Source organism: Nasonia vitripennis, chromosome 1, assembly GCF_009193385.2.
Source record: "Nasonia vitripennis strain AsymCx chromosome 1, Nvit_psr_1.1, whole genome shotgun sequence".
NCBI classification, from domain to species: domain Eukaryota; kingdom Metazoa; phylum Arthropoda; class Insecta; order Hymenoptera; family Pteromalidae; genus Nasonia; species Nasonia vitripennis.
This window is the reverse complement of record NC_045757.1, coordinates 36,249,510-36,272,319: the sequence shown is the minus strand read 5'-3', so window position 1 is coordinate 36,272,319 and position 22,810 is coordinate 36,249,510. Positions and strand designations below refer to the sequence as shown.

The 22,810-nt window shown below is 45.4% G+C and overlaps 1 protein-coding gene across 10 annotated transcripts in view; it reads left to right on the top strand.

Annotated features, from left to right (window-relative positions):
* Window positions 1-344: 344 nt before the first annotated feature.
* Window positions 345-22,810, top strand: part of LOC100123819 (pleckstrin homology domain-containing family G member 5) — a 104,531-nt gene continuing 82,065 nt past the window's right edge. For 3 of the 10 annotated variants that reach the window (XM_016990219.3, XM_031921319.2, XM_031921323.2), the window contains exons 1-3: window positions 7,058-10,109; window positions 11,431-11,906; window positions 22,436-22,517. In XM_016990219.3, coding sequence (XP_016845708.1) covers window positions 9,920-10,109; window positions 11,431-11,906; window positions 22,436-22,517 — 748 coding nt within the window. In that variant the 5' untranslated portion in view covers window positions 7,058-9,919. Of the gene's footprint in view, window positions 655-7,054; window positions 10,110-11,430; window positions 11,907-22,435; window positions 22,518-22,810 lie in introns of those variants that run through there. The other 7 variants (XM_032595857.1, XM_031921318.2, XM_032595856.1 and 4 more) reach the window with 7 other exon arrangements.

The window sequence follows — 22,810 nt, the reverse complement described above, 5'->3', positions numbered from 1 at the left end:
CTTCCACACGCGCTTCGTTTTCATACATTCGCGATTCATTTTTCATCACCGCCGCCGGCAATTAAGATATCTCCAAGCTTACGCGACTATGCACACATCAACATAATATGTCGTCGATTACGCGTCACCGTTCTCCAGATCCTCGCATCGCTACCAAAGCTGTTCTCCGCTTGTTTCTTGCAAGTATACACACAACGTGCACGCGCTCGACTTTCCTCGCGTACTCACAATGTAGACCTCCTCTCCCGTATTATCTCCCCCACCTCGCACTCTCACTCTCTCGCCCGCGCGTCAAGTGCCCGAATGCCAGCTCCTACCTGTCCTCTCTCTCGCTCTTTCTGCAGGCAGTCAGCGATTTCTTGCTTAGTTAGGCGCTCTCGGGGAATTTTTGCAGCGCCGCCGGCTTTTTTCGCCAGTCAGTGCAGCCGCGGCTTTGCTCGTCGCCGGTCGATCGATACACGGCGCGATATATACGATTATCGCGATTTTTCGCGGCAGATGAGCACCGGGAGATATTCTCTCCCTATATGCGCGAGTGTGTGTGTAGTTTTTTCAAGTGCTTATCGACGAGTGAAGTTGTGACAGTGCGACGATTAGCCCGGATTACACGAGGAGGCGACGTGTGATTTCCTTGAAAAGAGACGCCTACGTTACGTAAGGAGACGATGGTCTTTTTGCTGCGCGATGTGAGAGATTGTTTTTCCGCCGTTTTGTTTGGTCGGCCGCGTTTGAAATTGATAGTGGCTTTATTTCGAGCCGTTCGCAATCTTGTTTATGAAAGTGTTTATTCATGCGCATACGAGCCGACGACGCTGATCCTTGGGATTTAATAGCGACGGCTGAGGTTGCGCGCTGTCAGATGGGAGAAAAAAAACGCGCTTACTATGATGCATCGCGTAACCTACTCCGTTAGACGACGCACTTCGAAGTTTTATCAGCGTCGAAGTTTTGCAATAATCGCCGAAGAAAAGAAAAAAATCGCTGCATCCCGTAATTGCTCAATTAAGCGTCATAATAACAAAGTAATCAAAGCTGACTGTAACGCAATCAGTTCAAACAAAAGCGAGGAAAACACGTGAGCCGAGCATCTCGACCGTCTGAAAAGAGCGGAACGGTGCGCAGCATCGCACGTCGGCCGGAACTATGCATGCATATTATGACGCTGCGCGGCAGATAAGCATACATAGCCGCGTGTTGGCGAACACCAGCTGCAGCGCTTATCGGCGAAAGTTGCCAGCGTGGCTTCTGCCGTTCGATTGCACGCCTTTGCAGCGCGGCTCCGCGCGCACGATATTCGCCGGGAAAAGAACTTGCGGATCGACCGGAGCTATTTCCAGGACTCGCTCGAATCGGATTAGTCTGAGCTCTCGTGTGTAGCTGTTTGGAATAGGAGTGTGGGTGTATAGAGTATATGTTTATTGTATCGAGAGTTTTGCGATGTTTTGGAACTTGATTTCGATTTGGTTTAATGGACCGTCCTTAATTTCTGACGATCGAAGATAGGTGTCGCGCAGCCGATTTCATGCATTTTATGCTGAATCAGTTTGAGTTCAGCTATACGCCGTTACCGTGAATGCACCGTGCAACAAATCAAAGAGTCGAGTAAAAACCACCAATTATAACGAACGTCGCTCCACAGCCTTCAATATATAGACACCGCGTACGCGCATCACCTTGAAACATTCCGCTACCAAAAACTACATCTCTTTTTCTCTCTCTTTCTCGCGTCCGCGCCACATTCGCGCCGAGTGCGTAGCCGCCAATAGCCGCGGCGGCATTTAAATTGGCGGCTGCTCTCCGCGCGTGCTCACCAGCTGACTTTTATGTCCGATGATTTATCGCTCCTCGCGTCGTGTACACGCGCGTATACGTACTCTTCTCTCTGATACTATTCTCTCTTTCTCTCTCTCTCTCTCTCTCTCTCTCTCTCTCTCTCTCTCTCTCTCTCTCTTGCCGTGTGTCAGAGAGTGCGAAGGCCGACGTTGCTTCAATTTCACCTATTGTATAACCGTGTGTAAGGAGGCCTTTTTCGCGGACCGGCAATTGCAAAATAAAAACGCTCGCTTTGTTCCTGAAGATATAATGTAGGTGAGGGCGCTACACTTCCTGATGTTTGTTATTTATTGAGTGGGAATTAGCTGACAGTTTAATAACAAGGAAAGTTTTTGTTGCTGCGGCCGAGCTCGGGCTGTGTGTAGTTTGTTGTGGTTGCGAAATTATCGCTATCGTTAGAATGAACGATGATATATAGTAAAAAGCAACAATCTTGATCTTCTATGCTAAAACTTTTTCTACTTTTACTATTCACATCTGATATGCACCGGCCTTTTTCACAAAAAGAAAGTATGCATAATTGCGGCGCGGTCCGTGCCTGCTGCGAATTACAATTAGCAAAACTCTCAAGTTGGCCATATAAAAAAGGTCGGTACCACGGCCGATCCTATCTTATCGTGTCATATATTAATCTCCTCAGACCGCGTGTGTGATAAGCTTCCAAGATACGTTTGAATTTTTTTCAATTTTCAAATATTATTGCGTTTTATTGGTAGCCTATACATGCACGAAACTTTATCAAGAATAAACACGAGCTCTTCCATTTAACAAAAAGTTTCGAATACATCAAGCGGAGATAGCAGTCCGAATAGCGAAGGATTCTCCAACAGCGGAGATCGAAATTTCCTTACACAATTTATAAACGCCGCGTGCTCTCCACGGCGGCGACTTTAAAAGCGAACTATTTTTAACTCGCCGCGCGGAAATGGAAGCGTCGCGTGCCGCCCGCGGGGCCGAACTACTTCTCCGCGTAATATCTGGGCTTTCCCTCTCTTTGCTCCTTTCTCTCTCTCTCTCTCTCTCTCTCTCTCTCTCTCTCTCTCTCTCTCTCTCTCTCTAGCTCTCTCTCTCTTTTAAGTGAATGCTGAAGTGAAATGTGCACAAGAGGTCTGAAATCAGAGGCGGTCGTTTCGCTGCTGCCTATACAGTCTTCGATTCAGATTAAATTTTCAATTTTACCGTCGCGTGAGCCGCTGCGATGCGTTTATTTAAATGGTCTGTTATTAAGGATGGCCTTTTTATCTTCGCTTGTTATCGCTGATTGTTCTAAAGATCTCGTATACCTCGTACCATACTGCGCGGTTTTTAATTGAAAAGGAAGGATCTCGCGCACAGACACGAAAGGCAGATCAGTTAGTGTATTTAAAAAAAGTGATGACTCGATTGTTTCGTCGAGCAAAGAAAACAAGTTTCTTCTATGAGTAAGCCGATTGAAGCGCGTGTGCAGTCGTGTACGAATTTTTTGCATAAAGTGCACGTATTCAAGGCTTTAAAAATTTCCTTAATATAGTCGCTGGGTAAAAAACTTTTGCTGACATATGAATAGTAGTATCATCGCGCGGAGAACTAACCGGTGCAACATTAATAAAGCTGACGAGTTCTGCGTGACTCAGCACTACGGCACTGCAGGCTCTCAAGCAGTTAATGCACGGGATAAACTTTTACATATGCTTTAATTCAAATTCAGTAAAAATTAAGAAATTATTGTGTCTCACGTATGAAAAATAAATAAAACAAGGGAAGCGTCGCGGTATCCTCGATTCATCAAAAACTCCGGACTCTATTATCTCACAACTCAAACAATCAATGAATCACCGAGTCGACACTTCTCATCGGTTGGACAGTAGTCCGCGCGCGGGAAAGAGTGACGCGAGTGCGATCTCGACCGAAAATAGCCGAAGATGTTCGAACGCGATCCGCGCTACCAGGATCGCAGCTGACAGGAAAAGACGATGCGGACCACCTCTTATACCGTTGAGATATACCGTCCATAAAGATAGCGAACGTCTGCTCGACTGATATCGATTCGGCTCCGAACTAATTAACGTGCGGCGGATGTGGGCTTCTGAATTGCGCCTGGAACTGCGATTCCGAAACCAGGCTTTTAATCGAGACGAAGTGGAATTGTACTTCTCTGCCTCGTCCTCAACATCAAATTGTAGTATCGCTCACTGAGCGTTCTGCCACAGGAATTTTTAAAGAATAAACTTTTTTATTCTTTTGTCTCACTCGTTGCTATGGAGTAACAGCTGTTGAAGCTTCATTACGCTTTCCTGTGCGTTGAAAGCCACACGTTTAACCTTACTCACTCTCTGCAAATTTCTGATCATCACCCTGAGTTCTCATAAAAGGAAAAGAAATTGAAGTCTTGATCGATCAGAAAATAAAAGACCACGTCGACGCTCTCATCATCGCACTCCGGAGCAGTCTCGACGACGCTCGCGCAGCAGAAGCCCGCACGAATCGAGGAAACGTCAGCGTAATCATTGAACCTCAAATCATTTACATGGGAAAAGAAGTTCTCGCTACGCCAGAGGTTACTCATCTGCGCATAGGCATAAAAAGCCTAGAAAGTAGAGCGGTACGCATGAACGATATCTGTCCGAAAGCGACCACGAGCGTCACCCTCGAGGCTCGCCGGATCGTGGACGATGCTTGTCCGAAAGCGATCACGAGCGTCACCCGAGAGGCTCGCCGGGTCGTGGACGATATGACGTAAGCAGCCCATCGTCACGGAGTCCCAGCGAGTATTCTGCTAGATGCAGCAGATCGTACGTAAGTCGCAGTTCGCGCAGTTTTTCACGCTCGTCAAAGCGGAGTTTGTCAAGCTGCACATCACGCTCTCCTTCTCCTTCTCCTTCGAACATTGAAGGAAGTACACGAGACAAAGGTCAACAACAGAAAAAGGTATCAAGGTCCAAGGACAAACCAGGTGAGCCCTCTTCAAATAACGAAAATCAGCCCAAAGCAAACCCTGAATTGCTTAATTTATTGGGCGAGTCCGTCCAAGAACTGGAAACAGGATCTCCTACGCATGAAGAAATTGCGAAAATATGGCAACAAATTTGCCAGAAAGGTTTCTCAAAAGAATCAAAAGAAAATGTATTCAAAAAGTACTTGATTCCGGGAAATTGTAGTTCGCTTAAAGCCTCAATATTGAATTCAGAGATTAAATCAGGAGTTAGTAAAGCGATGCAACGTAGAGACAATTCTCAAGTATTAATTCAAAATCAGCTATGTTCAGCATTCTCAGCTATAGCTAACGTATTATCAAAATTGCTGTCGGAAGATAAAATAGATATCGCTGATGTAAAAAAATCAATTTTTGAACTAATAAGCGATACTGGGAAATTATTAACAGATTTACACAATCAAATTTCGATACCCAGAAGAGCGCTTATATCTCCAGCACTAAAACAACTAGCGATCAGCGTAGCTGACGAAACCGAGATCGATGATTTTCGTTTTGGTCATAATTTTTCCGAAAAATTAAAGGTTGCCAAAGAAGTCGAGAAGATTGGGAATGACGTTGCAAAATAGAACCGTCTCGAGAAGAGCTTCGACAAGTATTATGGGCCAAAAAACTACAACAGGAACCAACCCAAACAACGAGCCAATTTAAACTTCCGGGGCCCCCTCCGACGCAACACGACATACCCACGCTATCCGAGGGGGCAGAAACAACAATACAAAAATCGGAGCCAAAACAAGAACTACAGGAAGAAGTAATCGATAACATGAGTAATATCGGAGGTCGAATTGCATTTTTCGAGACATCTTGGCAAAAAATGACCAGTGACCGTTTCGTTCTCTCTTGTGTACGAGGTTATAAAATTACGTTTAGTCGCAATGTAATACAGTCTAATATACCGCCAGAACCATCTTTGTCGGAAACCGAGAATTTAGCATGCGTAAATTCAATACTTACGTTACTTAAAAAAGATGCAATATCGAAATGTAAACCTAGCCATAATCAATTTATTACCACTTACTTTTTGCGTAAAAAATCAAACAAAGATTATCGGTTTTTTAATGAAGCGTCAACGGCTGTTACTCCATAGCAACGAGTGAGACAAAAGAATAAAAATGTTTATTCTTTAAAAATTCCTGTGGCAGAACGCTCAGTGAGCGATACTACAATTTGATCTCTTCAGACGAGGCAGATCGTACAATTGTGATCGAGGTTTCACTTACAGGTAAGTTCACTCGATCGTTCAATTCTTGCTGTAATGATTCGTTATTAAAACGTTGAGAAAGACGATCTTAATGCAGGCGAAGAAAGTGCACGGCGGAACTGACAACCAAGCGAAACAGTTTTTTCTTTCCCGACCGCTTGCGTCATTTATAACAACGAGCGTTAATGCTTTATTGATAAACTTTCCTGACGCGTTTCGGATCGTTGCTCGGGAGTAAAATTATTGCACGGCCTGCCTAAAACAACTTCGAGCACGCCACGCGCCTTTTTTTATACACGTTATACAGCACAGGGTTTGAATAAAGAATCGAATTCGCATAAGATAGTTTTAATGAAGAAATTCCAGCGCGCGATTCATTTGCGTATAAATTAAAAAGAAGTTTCTAATTTAGCCTCCGCGCATTGCACACTCGAAACACGTACGTACGCAATCCTCGAATAGTCTATGCGTAAATTAACTCCGCAGGTCCGCTCTCATTACCCCACGCCAGCAGGAGGCCCTGCAATCTAAAACAAAACCGTTACTCAAGCCCTCGAAACCCCTGATTATTCTAAATTTAACGCGCGCGCTCTCTCGGGCTAATCGCTCGAAACGGCGCTGCGATTCTCCGTCGGCGATAATCACGGCAACGCAGAGGGCAGAAATCGGTGATGACTTGACGGGAAAAATTTGCGGCGTTAACGTGTAACAATAATAATACACGAGAGCTTGTAGGTGGCCGCGGTGTATACGTCGATAAAGAGAGAGAGAGAGAAAAGGAGCCACGAAATTTACGGCTCTCGCGCACGCACAGGCGCGGGAGATTTTCAGAAGCAATGACTCGGTCCGATAGTGGCCGGCGATAACGGGCTGTGAGTTACTGGTAATGCCCTCGCGGGGCTAGTGCGAGTCTTCAGACTTGCTTTTCTGTTTATTCGCCGCGGGGGGGGGGGGGGGGGGGGCTAGGGAGAGTTTTTATTGTTGTAGTTTTATGGGTTCTTGTGGAAATGAGCTCGTTTGAATTTAAGCGCGCTAGTCGAGAGATAATGACGAGGTAGACAGTTATATAGTGAGGTGAGGTTTTGATTTTAGAAAATCTTTCCTCCCGGCTTCCTCGCGGTGAGTAACGAGGTTGCGATTGTCGGAGGCGGTGTTTGCACAATTGATGCGGCGTCGTGTCAGTCTCTCGGCGTGAGAGCTATCCATAAAAGTGCACCGCTCAAACTTTCATTTTTCTCGTTTTACGTGTGTTGCGCTAGAAAATAGCGAAGAGGTATATATTTCTCTTTGTGAAAATCTCGGGAACTATCGTTATATTTTTAGTCGCTTGGACAATGCGCGATTGTTTCCGCTAATTTTCGCACACTCACTCTAACGATTTTTTTCTCTGAATTCGAGAACAGCTCGGTCTCGATAGTTACATCACAGCCTACTCAATAATGACTCAGATCGATCATATCTACACTAAATCAGACGGCCGATATTCATGACTAATAATTTCGGGTTCGCATAGACGCGTCACACAAATTTCCCTCGGCCATGAATTAGTCCGCGCGTCGCACCTTACTCACGCGATCTTTTTCCCTTCCTCCCTGTTCTCTATCTCTCCGCCGACTCGCGCGAAAATCCAATAAAGCGAACGGCTCCTCCCTACCATCTCCGTCTATTACAGCTGGCGTATAGTGTACGCGCATATCCGCGGAGCAAAACGTCGCGTCGCCTATTACACAGTCGTTAGATAACCGGTTCGCAGGCGCGTCGGGCCGATAAACCGGGAGCGAAGCTGCGCTGGTTCAGGGACGCCGATTCGTTATTATTGCGACGGTAGAGTCCGCGTGTATAGTATGTACACCTCGTACGAGTACACACAGTCTCAATGTCAGGTTCAGCCAATCTGCTGATTGCTCGTTTGTTTCGGCAGCCAACTGCGAAGACAGCTGTTGCGGTGTGACGTCCTCTCCCTTTTTTTCGGTTTATCCTGTGTATGATATAGTGAAGTGTTGCCTCCTTGTTCGCGGATTATTTATCGGGGTCGGCTGCGCTTTGATACACGATGTCGAGGTGCGATTATTCATAAGGTGAGAGTGGATTGCTGAATTTTAGTGCGGGTTCGGAGTAATACAAAGGGCGGCTGGATTGTAATTGCCGCTTCGATGCAACTTGAGAGATGATGCGGGATGTGTATATGTGCGGAGAGTTTTGAACAACTGGCGGTGATGCATGGCCGAATTTTGAGATTTGATTTAGAGTTCGTTGGACGCTATTGTTAACGGTGCGAATGAAGGAGTCGGCGGTGATTGAACAATGTCTCGTTAAAGTTTCTCGCGATAAAAAGTGCTGTTAAATTGAGGCAATAATAACGCTGAAAACAGGATACGTGACGTTTTCAAAATTGTTTAATTCATCCACTGCCGCTACTCGACGCGTTTTTAAACGACTCTTCAGAAACATCGATGCACCATCACCTCTATTTATAGTGATTCTTCATATTCGCGCGAACGCAGTCATTCTACAGACTAATTCCACAACCGTTATATTGACATTCTGAAATCGCGAACGTCCATAGTCCGACAGTCGTCGATAAATCACAACCGTAATCCCCCGCAAAAAATCACTAGCTCAAGCGGACTTATGTATCCCTCCGAGTGTAATCCTCGTCGTCGACTCAGCTGATCACTCGCTCGGGAGATGACAAGCTCGAACTTATCCTCTCCTTATCCGCCCGATAATTGGCCACTTTCGCGCGGCCTCCGCTGATGCACAATAGTAGCTTCGGGGCATGATTTTTGCCGCTGATGCTGCTGCTGCGCGCGGAAAATCCGTCTAGGGACAAGTAACGTAATCCGGCGCGATTATCGAGGCTGCGCTGTTATATAGCTGCTATATAGAACATCAACAGCTTCTTCTTATCGCTCTCGCGGTCTGTGTGTGTAGAGCTAGTTGGCTTTCCAGTCTCGATAGTGAGAGAGGCTAATTAATTCGAGTTCGGCGAGTTGTTGCTCTTCGGCGACGAGTGGACCGAGTATACTTCCGCGTTCGATTTCGAGTCGAGTTTCTCTATTGGGCTTCGATTTCCCGCTGGTTCTATTGAGTTTAAAAAATAACGAGTATCGTCCACTTGAATTATAGCACTGAAAAATACTGTTATTATCCTTGAAAAAAGTTTCTGTTAAAAAATTCAACTCGTTTCGACGCAGCGTACAACTAAATTACAGCGTTATACGCATCCAATAGATTATGCGGCTCGGTGTTCGCGCGTCGACTTGTAAAATTAAAATTCACGAGATAAGATAATCCCGAAGATTGTTTCGTTAAAGTGTGACAATGCAGACGGTATCAGTGGCACGTGATTTCACGGAGCAGTCGGCATGACGGCTTAAGCCGCCAGCTCTACACATAAAACGCTGCGCGCGCGCGACGATAGCCGTAATAGTATAATAACTCTGGTAATCGTCCGAGCAAACACTGCAATTTCCGACAATACACAGACTCACACACACACTGACAGCTCGAAATCGAAGCCAAACAGAGAGTCATTAGCGCAAACGAGCGATCGGTTACTCTAAAAATTATACCCAGGCATAAATTAACTTAAAAAATACAGAAAAAACACACACGCATAGGCATATCCACATTCCGCGTCTCTCACAGTTCGTTTGCTCTCGATTAGCGATCCGTCCACGCGAAGCAAAGAGCCATCGCCTCCGCGAGGGCAGAGTGTCGTCTCAGGAAGGAAAGTTATAACTCATCGTCGGTAAAAGTGCTCCCACAGTGTGGTGGTGTGCAGTGCGCCGAACAAAGAAGCGGCTGCGATGCAGCGTAAATATTCATCCGCGTGAAAAGTTATACGTGGAGAAATAAAGGAAACAGTGGGTGTGCAAGTGCGTGGCAAAGTGTAACGAGACAAGACCATGACACTTACGAAGCAGGCGAAGAAGAGCCTGAAGAAGCGAAACGGCCTGCAAGTTGGTGCGGAGGAGAGGCCTCTGAAAAATAGAGCATCGGAGGAAGCCAGTGTGGTGCAGAAGCAGCAGGGGATTGCGCCCGTCAAGATGTCAAAGGATTCGAGGGCGTCGTCCGCGAGCCGACGACAAGAGCCAGGTGAGTGTGTGTCTTGAGGGAATTGCGGCTGCTCGTTGTGGAGCTTTCTGTGGATTGACGCTTCGCTGTGTTCAATTATTAAGCGTAGACTTAGCGTTTATGGCCGCTTCTATTATTATCTAATCTGCGAATCGATAATCCGTAGTTTTTTTTCGAGCTACTTACGTCGGAAGATATCGAGCTGCGGAATCGTTGTATAAGAGTTGAATTTTCAATGGTATGTCTAAAAGTTGAAACCATCGTTTTCCACGGAAGGCTCCACACGCTATAGCTGAAGAAGCCCTTACGAGCGAGCGAAAGAGAGTGAGAGAGGCAGCTTTTGATGCGAGGATACCGGGATCGCTATCTCGACCATTGAGTCCATCCGTGCTCTTTTTTTCTCCCTCTTTCTCCAATCAGCATTTTTATTGTCCCATTACACTTATACTGGGAGGTAATAGAGTCGTGGCGATTACCGAGCGGAGATAAGCCGCTGGAGAAAGTTTTCGTTTGTATTGTTATACAAGCATTCCTCACTCGCCGAGGAAGATCCAAGATTATTATTTTTAGTGCGCGCCTATCTTAAAGCTGCACTACTTTCAATTTGATACTATCGGCGCACTTTGAATATCGCGGATAGAGTAATTTTCTCTTTCGTGCATGAGAAATTTGTTTGAGCTGCAGTAGTACGGCGCATGAGTCTTGAAAAATTATCTATGATGGTTCAGCCCTTTCCCGGTTATAAGACTTCAAGAGTTTGCACGTAAGTCAAGTAGGCCAGCAGTCAATCATTCCTCGACTCGGCGCTTTGTTACTGTCGTTTGGCGGAGGAGCACATTCAGGAACCTAAATAGTTAAGGCAGAAGGTGTACATAAAAGAAGTCCGGAGTGTTATCGCGAGGTTTTAATTAAAAAAGTGATTGATTTGAGCTGGAATAGAGGATAGCCGGGGCTTTACAACGGGTTATCATACCGGCAAAATAAACTGACAAGGAGGGTAATCGAATTTTGAGTATACGAAGAGAAACGTAAGTTCTAATGGTCAAACAGAACAACAAACTACATGAACAGTAGAGTAAAGCTCGGAAAATTCAGTTGTACGTTTGCTCTATGAATCAATAAAGCTCGCTGTGTACATATCGATTTCTATGAAACCGTGTTTAGAATAATATTTTCCAAATCGTGTTCGTCATTTTATTAACTAAATAGAAATACTCGAAAGGGTAATACGCTATGCCATGTAGAAGCGCAATCTCACTCTCTTCAGCTAGCAATTCAAAAAAGTCGCCAAAAATGCTCTCACTTCTCGCTAAAAAATTAATCCCTCTCTATCCATCTCTAGAGAAGCAGCAGCAAAATCCTCTGAAATCTCAAGCCTCAAAGACGGACAAAGAGCAGCAGCAGCAGCATGAAGACTCGACCGGCTCTAAAGATCAAACAAAGCTCGACCGCAAGCCCTCGCTGCGGCGCAAGTTCAACGCGCTGCTAAGGGGGAGCGCCGACTTACCGGCGGCCATCAATCGCGGCCTCCAGCCGATCCGGCGGAGCATGAGCTTCGGAAAGGGACTCGAGCAGCAGCAGCAACAGCAGCACCAGCACCAGCACCAGCAGTTACAGAGGAGGCCTACGCCGCCATCGAGCGCCGGCAGCCTAAAGCCCTTCAGGACGAGATCCGTGCAGTGGTACAACAGTCTCAGCTCGCTCGCTGAGCACGAGGCGGAGGAAAAGCCTGGATGTGCTTTCGCCGCCTCGGAGGAGCAGATCTACTGCGAAGGGAAGCCTGTTTCCAGAACGCACAGCCTCGTGGAGAAGAGCCCTGTAAGAGATGACTTTTCGTTTGGGTATTTTCACAGGTGGTGGGTTTGGAATAATGAAAAGCATCGATGATTTATAATGTTTGATTTGTAAAATTCAATCTGCTTTTGTGAAGCACCTCCGCGCCAGTAGTAACAAACGAGGCTACTCAGGCACCGTCGAAAATTTATTCCCTTCCACGAAATAAACTGCGAATTGGAACTGCGCCAAAAGAAACTCCCTTAAATTTCTCACCTCTCACCGTCCGAATTCCGAATGCAGAAGCGTTAATGCCTCGGAGCTCGGCGCCGGGGGAATAATCCTTCGCGAAAATACGATCATAAATCGATCAGAGTAACTCCGAAAAAAGTCGAAACGCCCGAGGCTCGTAGTATGCCACCCTCCGGAATAGACTCGATTGAAATTCTCGCTGCATCGGGATTCCCCGTCTGTTGCAGGGTAACTCGATATGCCTGGAGTCGGCAAAATTGAGACTCGACTCGCTCGAGATGGATATCCTCGAGTTTGGCTTGGCTCTTCCGCTCTCCGGCAGAGGACACATTTTCCACACCCTCTCTAACTTTGCCAGACTGTTTACACGCGGCTTTTCTTTTGTTTCCCCGCGCGTAGCTCGCTTTATTTCTCGAGGAATTTATAAATTCGATAGGAACTTTCTTCATCTTCCGCGCTCGTGTATTATTGCTTTCTCGAGGAGGAATTGCTCGTGTGCCAGCACTTGGGAAAGTATTTGAACTCGATGGATCTCGAGGTTATCTGGATCATTGAGCTGAAAATATATTGTTTCTTAATTACGAAATTTTTTTCTCCTCCGAGCGAATACATAGATCGACGAACTTTGAAATTGATCGCTTTGGTTTTACATCGCGAAAGTTTGGGGAAATGAAAGATCGTTCAATTAGAAGATTATGATTTAGTTCGAGTCCCGATGGCACAGCCATTAGCCCGGGTTTCATTTTAAGGTTGGCGTCCCATATTAGGGTTTTTTTTTGCAAATGCACTTGAATATTACCCGTCTCCTCCCTGGATAATTTCTGCGTGATCGAGTCCCGGGAGAGGTGTTCGCTTTTTCAAAGTCGATGAGAGACGCATGTGTGCCGAGTTCGAAAAGTTTTTAAACTCGATGAATCTCGATTCTTTCTGGGTCACTGAGCTAACTGCATGTGTATAGATTCTTCTCGATATTTGTTTGATGATCTTGCTTCACTGCCGATCAAATAACGTCGATGTGCGCTTGACAAATCGAATCTACTACGCGTTTTTGAACATTTTCAAATGATTTATTCATATACTTCGCGCGAGCGTTATTGTACTAAATCGAGAGAAACTAAGCAAAACTACGGTTTTCACATATGACGTATATCGTCCGAATTTCACCGTTTTCCGACATATTACGATCCTAATAGGCTTGCATAACTACGCTCGACTGAGCACGCCAAAATCGTTGGTGTTGCAGCTGGATGTAATAATAATAGTTCTATCCGATCGGTTGCATATATTCGGCTAATAATGTAGCATTCGATATCAATAATTAGCAACGTGCCTCAATGCGTATAGAAGCTCTGTGATATTACATCGAGCATCAAGTATGGATTTCAGTAATAATTTCGCTTTGCGTGTAATCTACTTAACCCAAAGTCCCAACAAAACATCCCTAAAAGAATAACACACTCTTCTCCGCCGAACAAAGACCTAAATCGCTCGAAATTCCCACATTACAGAGCCATTTCCATCCAAAGCAAGCCGCTCATAGAGAGCCAGCTAGATCCAGCCGCGAATTTTCATATTTCCCGCGCCGAATAATCGCGTAAGCCACGCTTGATGGCCTTCGCAGATCGAATTACCGACAGCACGCGCGACTTTCATCGACATACATGCGCGCACCGGTTAATTAAATATCGACCCCGTCTCGTCGTTGCCCTCGGATATATATCTACTGACCCTTTGGCCGTCGCATCGATACACACACATACAGGGAGGCTGTACGCGGAAGCGGTTTGTGGTTTCACCTATGGAGAATCGTGGAATACGAAGTTCGAGCTTTTTTCCCGGAGACTTCGATTAATCAAAGGGAAATAAAGCTTGCAGCGCCGTTTGAAAATTTATCCAGTCGATATGATCGAAAATAATATCGTCGCATCGCAGCGTAGAAAATGCACAGATTTAACCGCATCGAATCGAGGAATTTTTCAAATTTAATTAAGGGAACGGCAAAAAGAATGCGACCTCTTGCCACAAATAGAGGAAAACTCCGACGCAAGCTCGGCTCGTCATATCAGCGCAGCGCAGTCGAAAGCTCGAAGTCACGAGGAGGCGTCCTCACTCGGGAAAGCGGATTTTCTCTTTCTTTTTCGTTTTGCGTAAAGCTCTGCATGCCTCGAACCGTTTAATGAGCTCGCTCTTGATGAACGAGAGATGTGCAAACGGCTTTTTAAAGGTAGCTTTCCCATATTTCTCTGTTTCTTGTCCGGCCCTCGGAAAAGAGGCGAAGCTTTTGTCTGTTTGTCTTCCGTTTGTACCGCGAAATCGGATTTTTCGGATTTGGCGCTTGAGGGTATATGACTTTCGAGTAGGAAACCTCTGTACCAAAATAGAGTATGTGAAGATCGAGAAGAGGATTCAAGATCGTAATCATGATTTCGTTTTGCTATATAATTGTGGGTAAATTTTTCACTGCGATAATTGAAGTTTTCATATCCGACTCCTAGTAAGAGTTTTTTAATTAAAATTTCAAGGATCTATTAGACGGTGATCATCGGAACTTTCGGAATCAAAATTTCATCGCGGAAGTCAACTCATAAAGAAACTGGAATCAATTTTTAACGAATCGGTTGAAACTTTGCTAGCTTACTTTAGAATCTTACCTTTAACAATTTAAATTCAACAAATTGAAATACTTCCGAGGTATCCAAAAAATGCCAAACACGGGAACGCACATCCAGCGAATTCTAAAGACTTGCGAACAATCTTAGGCAAATAGAATCCTCTGCATCTCGCAGAAAAAGCTGATTAAAAAAAGGGGGGATCTTGAGCATCTTCTCTGTTTGGGTCCAAAAGCTCAACAGCGGCACGCTTCCGGAATAACGATGACTCTTTCCTTCTTCTTCCTCTTCTTATCCCTGGGAACTTTGATTCTATTCGTTGCGCACAATAGACTGCACGTATACCGATCTAGAGAGACTCTTACCTGGATTCTCCGCTGGCGCACTGGATAAAGCCAAGCCGTAAAATCAGCAAGTGTATCGCGAGCTTTTTTTATGGATAAGCCGTATAAATCGCTGCCGGATCGTGGCCAGCTGAGAAAGTGTCCTTATAGCATTAAGTGAAAATAGAAGCTTGCCTTATAAATTTTCTACATCGACTGTCGCTCTAAATCAATATGAATTTAAATAAAGTTTTCTATCCATAATTCTATAAACATACAATACGCACAGTCGGAATTAACAAGAAACATTCCATTGCTGGGAGCAGTCAGTTGGCGGTCGGCTTAAAATTCGACCCAAACATAATTTCTCGCTGAAGTCGCTCCAAGTCGGAATCTCAGACTTAATGCAGATTGCAATTTGCGTGCTAGTCTCCCTGGCTGGGGAGTTTTAGTGATAAACCGCGAGGAAGTTGATTGAAGAAGTAATTACAAAATGAGTTTATTTCCCGAGGAGATGCCTTGCGCTATCTCGGCGCTGGACTTTTTGCGTGGTACGCTATTAAGAAAATTAACTGGATGTCATTGGCTTGGAGCATTACACGCCGTATCCAAAATAATTAGTCCGGGATATGCTAATACGCGAAACGCAGATACCGTCCGATTCTGACCAGCTCACATTAATAACTGGCACGTCGTCTCGCCCGACTCGGACTCAATCTACTTATACGGGTGAGAGAGAAGCGCTCGAAATGATTGAACTCCCGAGTATCCGTTGCTATAAATCAGCAATTCCGCTTCGCCTGAAAATATCGCCGATGAAAAACGTACTCTGCTTCGGCGAAGCTTTCGCATTAATTATTTTTCTCCCCTCGTATAACTACTCGTTTAATTACATTTTCGCCGTCGTCGCGAATCTCTTCCATAAAAATTATCAGGGCGTTCTTACAGCGCGTACATAACTCGAGAGAATACATTAACGGACGCCTCGACCTCGATCCTGTGCATACCTCACCGAAACACCGGCGATTACAACAATAAGGGAAATATCTCTCTCTCTCTCTCTCTCTCTCTCTCTCTCTCATTCTCTCGTCGCCCCGGGAAACGAGGCGTCACTAAGTAGTCGCCGGGGTAACAGCGAAATCCTTTTATTTCGAGCAATCCTGCGCGGAAATACCCGTGCTCATATCGAAGGATCAGATTTCCGCTTCTCGGCAGTCCCTGACGTTCCTGCATCCGCACGTACGTGCTGCGTTTCTGTGCTGTGTTTCCCTCCGGTAGTTCTTTTTTTTTTTGAGCGACGTGTCGAGAGACGCACTTTTTATTGTAAGTTTTCCGGCGAAACAGTGGCGCTTAATCCTCGCATCGGATTCGTGCAGTGGAGGTCTCGAGGGAAAGGAGGACAGTTAGAAAGAGTAAGTCACCGGGTATAATCGCGCAATAATCTCTTAATGCGTTGCTCGACTATTCCCGCGAATGTATTTACGTGTATATGTGCGACGCTGAATTTTTTACGGTTCCGGCGACATTTCGTTCTGATGATGTGTGGATTTTCTCGGACAGTCGCTTTCCTCCTGAGATCCAGGATTTATTATCCGCGACGAACTTTTTTAAATGGCAATTTGAATAATGCGCGAGCTTAGTTTTCTTGTACGGGACGTCGTTCGAAAGTGTCGCGTATGAGTTATAGGGTATAGTGTGTGTGTTGCGCGTATGCTTATCAAGCTCAAACGCAATAGAGACGGCGACAACGTGGGTGGAATGGTTAGCACCGCCTGAAATTGTTGGGAGTTAAGTGTACAGGTATTAGATTGCCAGCAGATCATCGGGTTAATAGAAACTTAACGATTACATGCCTTGGAATCTGGCCGCGGATTAATCCAAATTGGCCACTTAGAGCGACTAGGTTTGCACTAAAGCCGGTACTGCGGTTCTATGAGCACTTACAGGACGTTCATTTTTTCGCAAACCATTTTATATTATATCATTAAATTCTGTTTTCTGTACAATTCATATCGAGATTTATCGAACACGCTTGAAAAATTAGATCCTGTAAGAGGCACCACGCCATCCACCTACGCTCTAAAAATAATTCAAAACTTCAGCAACTTGATTAATCCATTCTAAAAACAAAATAACTGAGCGAACGCACGCAGACCGCAATTTTTCTCCGAAACGAACCTTCCACTCTTTCTCTCCCCACCAGCCTAGCTTATTTACGAAAAATACCCTCGGCGATCCGACCGCCTAAAATTCCTCCTCTCATCATCAGCGCACAGCAGCTCTTTCTCAAACTTCCGGAAAAAATCTCTCGGGCATGAAGCCACTTCAAGCATCATCCACCCCCACGCCATGAAAGATGCACGCAGACACCGAGGCAAGCTATCTCTTTCTCTCTTCATCTCAGCGGAAAACTGCGCAGAACTTTTTTGACGAAGCAAGGATTCCGCTGGCGAGCAGCGAGAAAAATGGATTAAAGTATCGCGAGGGATTAAGGAAAAATAGGCGTCTCTCTCTCTCTCTCTCTCTCTCTCTCTCTCTCTCTCGCATTATCGCTCATTCTTGAGAGTGGCTGACTCCTCGCCGTTGTAGCAGTGCGCAGTTATATATGGAGGCGCGTTAAGGATCGTGCGACCTGAATTCAGTGGGACTATTTATCAGGATGGCGCAATGTGGCAGTAGCGAGTTTTCCAAAGCTGATGCGGGGGAGAGAGTCGCGTCCGTTCGTGTGCTCCACTCGTAGTACGTAAATAGGGGATTTATTGCTTTTATGAAGTACTGCGGATCAGAGTTATTAATTTTGTTTACAGAGTGCTGGTAGCGTTAAACTTTTAACTGTTCACTACTTCGAGTGATTTTGCGTACTATAAGAACATCAACTGCCAAACAATACGATTCGCCGCGTGTGACACAATTGCGCACAAGTCTACCTCACACATACACCCTCAATACCGCGAGCTCGTATTCCATCTACCCACACAGACACGCACGCCTGCACATCCCGCGAAATATCATCGGCTGCTGTATCTTGGCTATATTGAAATTTCGGAACTGCAATTTCCTTCTGGGCGCACTCGAGAGATCGAAGCGTAAGTTAGAGGCACCGATGTAACCTGTCGAGTGGGAGAAACGCGTGAATTATGCCGCCGTTGTTCCGCTGCCGCCGAGAGAGAGAGAGAGAGAGAGAGAGAGAGAGAGAGAGAGAGAGTGAGAGAGAGAGAGAGAGAGAGAGAGAGAGAGAGAGAGAGAGAGAGGGAGAAGACGGAAGTCAAAGTTTGCACCGTTACCGGGAGTAATTCACGCTATGCGTTCGTACGTCGCAATCGTAAATAAAGTGATAAGTTGTTGCGGGAGGGCGTCGCGAGATCTTTAATCCGAGCCTCTTCATTTCATTTCAAATCTCGTGAAAATCATCGAAAATTCTGGGAAAATCGAGGCTCCGAGAGAAGATTCCATTCCTTTCGGATGCAAAAACTATTTAGCAATTGGAATCAATCTCATTATGCCGGCAGCGCTTGACGCGCCGTTATTATTATATCAAAAACAAAGCGCCCGGGCTCATTTAAATAACAAGCCCATTATCGCCTGATGAAATTCCGACTAATCGAGGAAAATCGCAGTGTGCACAGCGCCGCGAATCAGAATAAAATGAAAAGCGTCCCCTTAAGCCTCTCCGTGCGCTGTATTACCGGAAATATACTGCAGCATACACTTCGCAAACGAGAAAAAGACGAAGAAACCATAAAGGGAAAATACAAAAAGAAACACACACACACACACCCACACACCGGCGAGAAAATCTTTCAGTTAACAGACGCTCGTGGAACGTACACCCCCTCATCTTGTCCCGAGGATTACAGACGTCGTCGCACCGCAGGAAAGATATGTACACACACATACACACAGACACGTTCGCCGGCGAAATTGCGAAGATCGCTGCCCGACTTTTGGTGAGAGGCTCGAGCTGCTGGATTTTTCATGAGGCACTCTCATTTTTTTCGCGCGTGCTCGCCGGGTGAAAGTTTCATTCGTCCGCTTGCCTTGGATTCGTATTCGGGCCCGGAGTTGTTTGTTTATTATTATTTTTTTTCCTTTTTTAGCGTGCTTGCTTTTTATACACGCCGAGCACGATGGGGTTAGTCGGCATTTTTTTCGTGGGCGAATTTCTTTTTATAGAACGGAGAAATTTTACGCTCGCGAGGGAGTAATGGGATTTCCACGTTTGAAAAATTTACCGAGTGTGCAGTTCGCGTTTGTGGAAGCTTTTTGTTCCTTTGATCTCTTAAAAAATAATAAACTCTGGTTCTCCGTAAACGTCAAAATGTTGATCTTTCAGCGTGTCGGTTCGAAAGAGTTACTTCATTATACCGATGAACATCGGACAACCCGCCGCACTTTGCATTCCAAATTAATTCCTCCCGAGCACGACCGCCGCAATTATTTCCGCCCGATCCATCAATCCCGCAGCCAAAATTGCCCGACCACAGAACGATCAACGACATTAAACTCGCTCCCATCGATTTTCCCAAGCGATTAAGCTCTTGGCAAAAAAAGCGCGCGAATCCACCGCCGTAGCCGCGTTATTTATATTTGCGACTTTTTCTCGACCAGCAGCTAATTTCCAGCAGTCGAACGTATAGGATTTACGAGCCCCTATTTACATTGGCCGTTCGATTCGCCGGCGCCTGCACTTGTTTAAAGATATCGCCGCTGCTTTTTTTTGCGCACGACTTTTTGGGACGGCGCGATTCGATTCCTTGATTTAAAGGGCTGCCGGCGCGATTTATCAATTGAATGGCTTATTCGCGGTGTGCCGAGGATCTAGATTGCGACTGGTTAATGAATTGGATGGTAATTTCAAATCGAGGAATGATTTAATGAAGTGGAGCTTGCATAGATGCTTGATGACGATTTTTTAACGGCACGTGGCTGCACACTTGATCTTTGACAGTGGATATTTCGATTTCAATGCTGAACAATACTAATTGATACGATCCCGTGACGCGCTGAATCCGTAATTAGTATCTTGTAATTCGAACATCTGTCAAAATGTCCCAGGCTTGTATGAATATCAAATCAGCCGGATTGAAATACCATTAAAACGGAGCTCATTAACATACTAATCAGTCTTCGTCCGATATCGCGAATGACTGAAAATAATACAAAAGTTTTAAAATTGACGAATATCGATGATATGCATATAATTTAAACTTTCTGAGGCTTAATGTAATCCTTATGTGCCGTATTTAAATAATACCGCGGCGATAATGCAGCTCGAAACAAGAAGTATAAGAGCTCAGTAATTTCATGGAGATTAATGCGGCCAAAGCTAATAGCTTCGCAGTCTTCAGCGCAAACTTTATTAAAAATCGAGGCAGCCATAATCTCGAGCTTTAATCTTGCACAATTAGTGTGCGAATTTTAATATCTGGAAGATAATTCGCAAAAAACTCGCAAAACCTTTATCCCGCGAATCCCATCGCTTTCATCTGCAATAAAGCTCCAAACTCCATCGGCCAGCCGCCTCCGCTCGTCGAGTGAATCAAACCGGAAGTCGCTTCCGCCCAAATTACACTACCCTCCAACTCGATTTGGAGAAGAAAAAAAAGCAGCGACGCATAGATTTCATCCGCGTGACATTTTAATACGCTCTTTGGCTTTTAAAAATAAAAGCTATCCGAGGGTGAACCCTGCAGAGATGAGTTTTCAATTTCATTCGATATATGCGTAGGCTGCATCAGCAGCGTAGGATTTCGCATCGCCCACGGGCCACGTGCGGGTCGCCTTTGATGCGCCGAAACACACATACCACGCACGACCATCATTACATCGCGAATTACGCGCGCTGAGCGCCTTAAATTTAGATTTCGCGTTCCCCCGTGCAAGATTGCTGTTTGCCGGAAATTTAATTTTCGCTTTACAGCCACACAGGAGATTAAATTGTAAAGTCCCATACGCGATCGCTCGCGTGCACGCGCGCGCGCGCGTGTGTGTGTGTGTGTGTGTTCAATGAAAAATAAATTTCTCCATTCTGCCCTCTGACCCGACGCGTACAATGGAAGCTGCTTTTGTCGAAAAAGAACACGCACACAAGAGCACACACTTCATCCTCGCGAGACGCCCCAGAGACTGGGACAGCGAACAATAAGTGTAATCGTCCCCGTGGGTCTACTGCTCGCGACGCAGCTGCGGCGACTGTTTAAGTAAGGCGAGAGGACGTCAGGAGGGTTAATGTTTGCAGTCTCCCACGCAAATGGAACTTCGACCTGCAGCGGCTCGTTTAACGACGCGCTACACACGGCCATTTGCATTTACATGCGAACGCTCGCGCGACGAGTGTACGTGCCGTCGACGGGCGAGAGACGGGAGGCACACATGGGAACGCGCCTGTGGTATAGCTGCGATGGTATAAGGGGATAGATTTCAGAGAAAGGGAATAGCAGGTTTTCGGTTCTGCGGCAGCGAGGGACGCAGCTTTGACTGATTTTCCCTGTTCTGACGGAGTGAGATCTGATGTCGGCTCTATTGGGTTTACGGTGCTCCGATGTTGGAAAAAAGGAGCGTCTGACGGCAGTTTCTACTTTCACATCTCGGTTTTCAGCGAGCTTTTCCAAAACTGTCGCAAGCCTTTTTAGATTATCCTACCCCTGCGTAAACCCTCGGGATCATTTCGAAAATCCACGTTACTCTCCTTCACCAGCAGCGCAATTCTCTCACCGGACAAACGGTCCGAGGAAAACACGTTCCGAGTTTCCCCCATAACTATTTGGCCAGCCGCGTAACTTCGCTGATAAGGGCAGCCGCGCGTCGCGCGCATTACACGCTCTCCTAACCCAGTTGCACTTCCTCTCTATTCCCGATCGTAAAAAGCTCGATGACGCGGGGTATTCCGCGTCGTTTAGATTTTAATTCCGATGAAGCCTCGGACGTTGGCTTGATTTATTTTGTGGACGCGCTGTCGGCCGCGGTTTTAGTGGCCGGAACGTGTTTCGGACTTTAGCAACGGCGAGAGGGGAATTTCCATTTTCGTCGGTAATCGCATACGCGGGCGTAAAAATTGATGTTCGTTAATGCGATTCCGGGGGATGAGTTATTGTTTTTTTGGTTTTACGATCGAGCGTAATAAACATTTATGCGCATTTACGAGGTTTTGTCGATACGTCTTTATATGGAAAATTGTACGATATGACGTATCCGAATTTAATGATTGATTTTTACTGTTATTATTGTTTTTCTCTTTCAACGTTTGAGCGGAGTTTAATGGAAAAACAATATTGGAATTTGATTATGCATTCGATTTGGAGTTGATGTTTGCCCGCGATACTTTTCGATTTATGGGCGATTTATTTTTGCGTTTATTATTTTAACGAAATTTCATTTTGTGTATTTGCAGGACGCTGTACCAAAGAGAAGAGCAAATGCTGGTATCTCCGCACCTTATGGCCGACACAGCGATCACTATGACTTTTCGATAGGTACGCTCTTTTTCTCAAATTTATTTTTAAGCAAGTCTAGATACTTTATTCTTGCACATTCTAATTTCTGTTGAATAATTAACTCAATGACAACCAATTAATCTTAACGCATCAGCGTAAAAGTAGCTACACGCGTAAAACTCCCTCGGAAAATAAAAAAAATTTTAATCAACTTAATGTCTGCAACGAAACACTTTCATTAAAACAAACGATGCGTCCACAACCACGGTCCTGGATAAGCTCTAGGTTATCGAGACGAAATCGGCGAAATTTCTTCTCTTCTCCACGATGCG